General features: G+C 39.9%; 1 protein-coding gene across 2 annotated transcripts in view; it reads left to right on the top strand.

Annotated features, from left to right (window-relative positions):
• Positions 1-2,564: 2,564 nt before the first annotated feature.
• Positions 2,565-8,193, top strand: part of glra4a (glycine receptor, alpha 4a) — a 47,661-nt gene continuing 42,032 nt past the window's right edge. For both annotated transcript variants that reach the window (XM_030739246.1, XM_030739245.1), the window contains exon 1: positions 2,565-2,846. In XM_030739246.1, the coding sequence (XP_030595106.1) occupies positions 2,779-2,846 (68 nt within the window). In that variant the 5' untranslated portion in view covers positions 2,565-2,778. The remainder of the gene's footprint in view (positions 2,847-8,193) is intronic.

The raw sequence follows: 8,193 nt of genomic DNA, 5'->3' as shown, positions 1-8,193 counted from the left end.
CCTGAATCAAATGGCTGAATTACCTCCTCAGTATACAGTCAAGTTCTCCAGAGTCCTGCTAATGACTTCTATATTTGACTCAGGTGTGTTGAAGCAGCAGCACATCTACAACCTGCAGGACAGGGGCTCTCGAGGCCTGGAGTTGAAGAGGGAAGTGGACACAGGAGAGTGACAGGACACAGCTGAACCTAATTAAACAAGACAAGGAAGTAAAACAGAATATAAAGCACATGAGACAAAGGCTATGAAAATTAACTGAAACATGAGAACATTTAACACAGAGATGGAGACATAACAAGACACACACAGGAGGCAGAACAAACTGAAACAGGGAATATATGCAAACTATAATTGAGAACTAAACTAGATAGCAAAACTAAAACTAGCTTGTGGATGTAAACAAAGAAACCAACCACAAATATCTGTTATAAATAAAAATAGAAAACTTAAACCTACAACCAAAAACTGGAGCTAATAATTCAGACTCATATAACATGAACATAAATAACTCAAAACACTGGGTCAAAAGACCCAGGACCTTGACAGCTATGTATAGTTTGCTCAAAACTAACAACTAAAAAGTGCATTTTTCTTCTTTTTCATTTGTCTGTGCAGTAATGAGAGTAGGGAACAGGTGGAAGAGAGCCTGGAGTAGTGGAGGTAGGCACTGGAGAGAAGAGGAATGAAAGTCAGTAGAAGCAAGACAGAATACATGTGTGTGAATGAGAGGGAGACAGATGGAAAGGTGAAGATGCAAGGAGCAGAGAAAGTGAAGACAGGTGATTTTAAATACACTGGATCAATCATCCAAAGCAACAGACAGGGAAGAAGAGAGTGCAAGCAGGGTGGAGACAAGTGTCTGGGGTTATTCGCTACAGAGGGTTAGAAGAAAGAGTGAAAGGGAAGATTTACAAAATGTTAGTGAGACCTGCTATGATGTATGGTTTGGACACAGTGGAAAAAAAGACAGGAGGCAAAGGTGGCAGAGTTAAAGATATTAAGATTTTCATTGGGAATGACCAGGACAGGCAGAATTAGAAATGAGTACATCAGAGGAGCACCTCAGGTTGAGCAGTTTGGAGACGATGTTAAACAGGCAAAGCTGAGATGGTTTGGACATGTGCAAAGGAGGGATAGTGGATATATTGGACCTAGGATGTTGAAGATGTAGCTGCCAGGTAGAAGGAAGAGAGGAAGACCTCAGAGGACGTTCATAATTGATGTGAAGGAGGACATGAAAAAGGTTGGTGTGACGGAAGAGGATGCTAGGAATGGGGTGAGATGGAGGCAGGTGTGGCAAACCCTGAAGGAAGCGACAGAAAGAAGGTTTGCCTGTGTGGTACAAATCATTAAAGAAGTTTTTTTTTTTAAATCAAGCTAGCCTTAGTTCATCTCAGGAAGACATTCAGCTTTCTTTTAAATTGGCTGCAATTCAACTGGCATGCAACAGAAGTCTCCTTATTGAGTAGGCCTGATTGGAGCTTAATGGCTAAAATAATTTGCTGTATCTATAATTTTGAAGTTTTTCTTACAGTGAATCCAGTTCTGTCCATAAATGCTAATATTCTGCACGCTGATTGGTCATTGAGACTTTATGGGTCACACTCCCTTGACAGCATTAATTTTCCAATGATATTGTAATAAGTGTACTTAAACCACAACAGTTCATTCAATCAATTAATCAGTTTATTTGTATAGCACATTAAAACAATAGCAGTTGACCAAAGTGCTTCACAGGGCATAAAACAAATAAAACAACAAATAAAATAATATAAAAACAAAAGAACATAGAACAAAAATAAAAACACAATAAAACCATAAACAATGAAGGACTGTAATAGTAGTGCCAATAGTAATGGCAAGAAGATCTATCTACCAGTCTGAAATGCACATGCAAAGAAGTTTTAAGAAGTTTTTTTTTTTTAAAGTAATAGGGGAATGAACTTCTCTTATGTGGAGAGAGAGGACATTCCAGAGTTTAGGGGCAACCACGGCAATGGCTCTATCCCCTCTACTCTTCAAATTAGATTTGTATCTGGTCAGAAAGCAGCTAGTTGTGAGGGTCAAAGGTGACTGCAATCAAGAGACTGCTGATAGAAATTATCTGCTGATATTTACAGGAGATCGGGTATGTCATACAGTAGCTTTGTGGTGCTGTGACTGCTACTTGAAGAAACGTGTTTTATTGCACCAGAACCCTTAAAATTTTATAATTGAACGTTTACATTTTATCTTTGTGTTGAGCCTCTATTTCCAAACTCAAATGTTTATGAGTGTTTTAGTCCAAATTGGCCATTATCCAGCCTGTAATTAGGTCATCATCAGAGGCCTCACTCCCTCCATCCTAATTAAGGATAATTACACCAGAGGCAGCTATCAAAACAAACGCTGCTGTTCCTTTAAATCTTCACTCGTTTCAAATGTTTTGGAGCGAGGGAGGGAAATACAGTGAAAGGGAGACGAACCACATTGTCAACGGGGGGGGGGGAGCGCACGCAAGCCGACACTCCCCTTGAACACAAGCACCAGCGCACTGACAGTCTGACCAGTGCCGACCAGCCCCCTGAAGCACAGAGCTTGCTGTTTGCATGTGTGCACCCCCCCCTTGGACTTGGTGGGAGGGGAGAGAAGTTTACCCAAAGAGCAGCTTGGATCATTGAGAGAGACGATGCCTTTTTCCTCTACTCCGGTCTCACGAGCTTCTCAGCGGATTTGCTGATTCCCACAATTAATCTGCAAGTTATTCATCAGGAGTGGGGAGAGATTTCGAGCCAGAGGATGCTCCCACAGGTCATTCGGATACTGTATGTCTTGTCTTTCTGCTTTTTCCAAGGAGGCTTTATCAGGTGAGGGGCTTTAAAACATCTGTTGTTCTTTCTGTGTCTGTGCGAGTTATTTTCTCTCTCATCAAATGCTTGGCATAAACTTTTTTTTTTTTTTGGCCATTTCAGTTGATTCTGCTGGCTTTTACGCTCCCGTCATTTATGGAGTTTTAAACTTATTAGATATTAACATCCAAAACGTTTTAATGCTGGTGCGAAGGGTTTAAATTGGAGACCGGTTCGTGCGCGCAAACGTGTTCCCAGCTGTGCAACAAATAAAATAGCCCAGCTGTTTACGCACAGGAAACAGATGCCACTAACCAAGAGCTACCAAGGCACTAGTCCCTGTTTGTAGCGCACAGAGGTGGCAAACTACCTGTGGAATTCCCGGTTGCATTGCAAGGTTGACCGGTGGCTTTGTGGATCGTTTAAATCGCTATATTAATACTCAGTGTAGGATAATCGTGGTGGTGGTGCTGAACAGTTTAACAGCAGCCAGTGATTACAAAGCTTACCTGGAAATAAAACCCAATAAAAGCTGATGCATACTGAACATTTGGATTCACGTTTGAAAACGGGAATCCAGTGTGGAGTTCATTGTTTATGCACTTGGGTTATTCACTATTGTAGGAAATAACAAAGGGAAGTCTTTGTGTGCTCAGTGTGTCTGCAGGGAAAAGAGAATCTTGGTTCTTATGTGTTCACTGTGTGTCCTACAACACACCTCCTATTTCCATGTCCTCCTTTCATTCAGTCCATCTAGCAATAACCAAGCTCCTCTGTCTTCCTCTTTCTGTGCCTTCTTCTCTTCCTCCCTCACCCTCTTTCCCTCCTCTTGGTGGCAAAAAGTTTTATTTGCAGTGAACACTTTTCTTATTTCATGCCCTGCCACCCTCAGGTGTGAGCGGAAGGGAATTAAGATCTGCATAATCCCAGAGCGGAACAGAGCAGTGACTCTGTGAACCCAGGGGCGAGGAGAGCAGCTCTTAGCCTGGAGAGTCAACTGACAGCACCTCCTCTGACAAATTATATGGTCTCCTACCAGCCATTCTGCTAGCCACGTAGAGAAGGAGTGGGAGGGAGGCAAGGGTGGAAAGGAAGGGATTAAGGTGTAAAAGACATGCAGAATCTGATGGAGGCATGGACACGTTGGGCGAATGATGGAAGATGAAAATGGCAATGGAGCAACCTGGGATGGGGAGAAATGTGAACCAGAAATTGAAAGGGTGTTTCATTTAGCTGGAGGTGGTGGGAAGATTAGTAAAATGGAGAATGGGGCTGGTAGATGGAGAGAAATGGTTCAGATAGGAAAGAGGAGATGAGATGGAGAAAGAGGGGAGGTACGTGTGAGACAGGAAGAGATTTGGGGGGAAAAAAAATTGTCATGTAAATGGTGCTCATCAAGCAGGATGGATGTATGTTTTTGGACGGGATGTTTGTCAACAAGAGGAAATGGAAAAACTGCAACGAAGGGTGTAATAAATAAGCAAGTTCATGTCATACTCTGAGGGTTTGGAGATGGTTGTGTGTTGATATGCATATAGAAAGAAGAGATGTTATGTCTTTTTGACTTGAATGTTAGCCTGGAAGCCCAGCCTGACACTGTCTGGTTTCCTGAAGCTTTTCTGCCATCCAGTTCAGTTATTTGTGGGGTATCCCATTTATTACCCTACAAGAGGAAAATTAAAAATGCAGTGATTGCATTGATTTATGTTAATGAATGCGCTGACTTCAGTCACGACAGTGTACACAGATGTTGGCTGAACTTGTGCTCACATCTTTCCCATTCACCAATGCCTGCATGTGATTGGTTGCGTTCTTTATGTAAGATGTTTTGGATGGGGGGGGGGTATCAAAAAAGAATTAATCCATTAATCAGCCAGTTCTTTAAACAGTAACATGGGTTTTTCTACAGTTCATTTGGTTAAAAAAATTATGGATTTTGGTGAATTAGGTATCTGGGTATTTGAACTTAAACTAGAACAGGATGTTTTATTGTCGTTCCCCTCCATGTTTGTTTTCCAAGCAGAATATTGTATCCTAATGACGCTTAATGTTATTTACTTCACCTGTCAGTGGTTTTAATGTTGCGGTTGAAGCTGTGTAATGCACATGTGCATCAACATGGCAAGAAAAACAACTGAAACATGACTGCAAAATAAACATTATCATAGTGCTTTGCTACAAGTCACATTTTATGTCCACAGCACTCAAAAAACAACCTTATACATGGCTGCTAAACTTTTGAACTCTTTTTGTTGCTCATGGATATATTTAACACTCTACTGCAGGAAAAGCAAACCCGTGAATAATAGCTGCATTCCCTTTAGCTGTGTCAGTTTTATTTCCCTGCTTTGTTTCATGTTTCACAATTTACTGGACACTGTAACAGAACAGTGCCACTCTAAATGTTCTTGCTAACACGAGTTAAAACATTAGCTGTGAAAACCGATGATGTGTGCATTTGAGGAGGAGGGTTTTCTAAAGTTGATCTGCCCAAACAGAAACAGCCATACAATAACTTTTAAAATTAAAATAAAGCAGAAACTATTATGCGTAAATGTGAAAATACCTGATGAAATTAGCTTTGGCTTAAACATGAGTTTTTGATTTAGTCCCACTGCCTTTTTTTTTTTTTTTTTCTGAACACTTATAATTGGAAACTATTAAAGTGTACCAATTATTCTTCCCTTATTTTCTGTCATACTGTTAAAATAGCTAATAATCATTTTAAAAATGGGAAAGTTTTAAATATAATGGAAGTAATCCCGGTGAGGTGCTTCAGGCAGTTTTTTTTTTTCTTTCCTACTAATGGCTCTACATGATGTTGATGAGAGCAGCTATCTCTAATATGGTAACCTCAGGCACACAGGTCTGGCTGTGAGCATGGAAGCCCCACCCAACTGCTGTTAAAACCTTCTGTTTATGAGAGGCATCCTATCAAATGAAAGTTGGCTCAAAGAGAGGCTAGCCTTAAAGCCAGAGGAGCCTAAATGTCTTGTTTCAGACAGCTGACGAACTGAGAGGCTGCAGCAAGGCTCAGTATGACATGAAAAAAAAGGGGGAGCAGAACCTGAATTTCTCACTTTGGGATGTTCAGTGCAAAAGAAGTTGGTAGTTGTTACTGTAATGAAAAAAATTACGACACATGCAGTCTTTACCATGTGAACACATCAGTGTAAATTGTGCAAATGTGTCCCTGACCTCTGGTCATCTGATGTGTATCTGTTTATTGGGAAATTGTGAGCAAAGCATAGTGGATTGCATGAAGTGAAGGGCAGAGGATTGCACACCAAGGATCTCTGCTGTCCTTGCCTCCAGTCAGCTAGAGATCATGAGTCAGAGCTTAAAAAAAATATCAGAGAATAAGTCTTATCAGATGGAGCTGGGCACTTGCGAGCCAGATTAGTGTGTGTGTGTGTGTGTGTGTGTGTGTGTGTGTGTGTGTGTGTGTGTGTGTGTGTGCAGGCAGGCATATGGTAGTTCATACCATCTTTCCCTCTTAACTGTAATGCATTAATTGAAGTAGATAAAGACTTCACTTGACCTTAAAACTGAACTTTAGAAAATGGGTCAATCATAAACAGTATATCACTGACATATTTGGAGGCAAACATTATCAAAAATCCTGTAACCCAGTTAGAGACATAAAAGGAGAAGTTATTTTTAAAGTCTTCACTGCATTGCTGTCACATTTTATTTCTCATATTCCTTTTAAAATGTGTGGAGTAGTTTTAATGCAGTGTCACCGGGCTTGCAGGAAAAGTCCAACCTTGTGTCTCAGAGACTAATTGGCCTAATTAAAAGACTGTATTGAAATAATGTATATACCACTGAGATACTTCCAGTGTTCGTGCAGTTATAATAATATATTTGGAAAAACTACAATAAATGTCAAACTTGAGAACCAAAGAAAAATAGATTTCTCTACTCACCCGTTTTGAGTAATGCCTAGAAGCTGGTTAAGGTTAGGTAATTCTTTTCAGTTTATACTGAACCGTGCCTTTATTCAACATAAAACTGACCAATTGTTTAGATGTATCAGGACATGCAGTTCATTCTTTTCATCAAGAGATGTGATCATTGATGATGACTTGTCTTTATTACCATGTGATCCTATAAGTTTCTGCCTAGTTTGTGATTTTGTTTTTAAAAAACAGTCGCATTTAAGGTGTTAAACACCGGGAGAGCACAGTTGGGTGGTCAGTCTGAAATGAGTGTTTTGTACCAAATGATGTCTGTGTAAATTGTCTGTAAACAGTTGTGCTGCATTCAGTTTACCTCAGAAGTAGAAATGTTGGAACTGAGAGTGACGTCACTCCCAATTTGAGCGTGTTCCAGTAGTAAAGTTGGAAAATCGAGGAAAAGCAGGATTTGTTTTGCTCCTTAGCAAGGTGGAACCATCACTAGCAATACATATGTTTGGTTTTTTTTTGGTTTTTTGGGGGGGTTTTTTTTGTTTTTTGGTTTTGTTGGGTTTTTTTTGCTTAAACACATCACTGCAGTACGTTCATGATTAGAGCCTGGTCAGTGTTCTGAATATGGCTTCTTTAGCGAGTCACAAATACACAATAGTGGTGATACAGATTAAAAATTATACAGTTTTACTAACATTTATGTTCACTGCCACCATCTTGGATTGTTAAGTTGGGGTTGGTGGGGCAGCTTTGACTTTCAGAGTTGGAAATCCAACTTGAGGCAGTGTTCTAGTAGAAAATTCTGACAGGGAACTTGGAAATTCGACTTAAACTGGAATGCACTATTAGCTTTTTCCCTGAATGCAACTACTGGTAGGAAAATACCTGCAGATTCAATGGAATACGTTGAGCAGCTTAAGACTGTTCCTTGAGTGATGATGCAAATGACAAGAAAATGGTTAGTGTACTATAAGAGAGAGTTGCTTTTCTTAAGGTTGTTCACACAAGCATTTAAAAAGGTAAAAAAAAAACTACATCTGTGCACTATCCAGTCCAAGGGGGTGAATTTTAGCCAGTAGCCAACTGTCATGACAATGACCTTTGTGAACTATAAGCCAGAGACCACTGAAGGTCAAATGGCACATCAGCTTTTGTTTAACCTTCTGTCAAAGTTCATCAAAATAGTTTATAGAAAAGTTATGATACAGGAATTGATGTTACAAATATCTCTTTTGGTTTTTTGGGGGATAAAATGCATGCCACAACATTGCTAATAGACATTTAGCAACCTTGTTTATTTTGAAGCCCTTTCTGAAACAGCAGTTAAAGAACAGAAAAGGTGCTTCTTTATAGTAAGCACCGTGGAAAGAAGTAAATGCAATTTTTAGCCAATACAGACTTCAAAAGCTCGTTTTTTGTTTTTTTTTTGGCGAGGACAAAATCTTTCTGTGATA

This window comes from Archocentrus centrarchus, chromosome 10 (genome assembly GCF_007364275.1).
Source record: "Archocentrus centrarchus isolate MPI-CPG fArcCen1 chromosome 10, fArcCen1, whole genome shotgun sequence".
Classification (NCBI taxonomy): domain Eukaryota; kingdom Metazoa; phylum Chordata; class Actinopteri; order Cichliformes; family Cichlidae; genus Archocentrus; species Archocentrus centrarchus.
The sequence above is the reverse complement of the archived record's forward strand: the minus strand, read 5'-3'. Positions and strand labels throughout refer to the sequence as shown.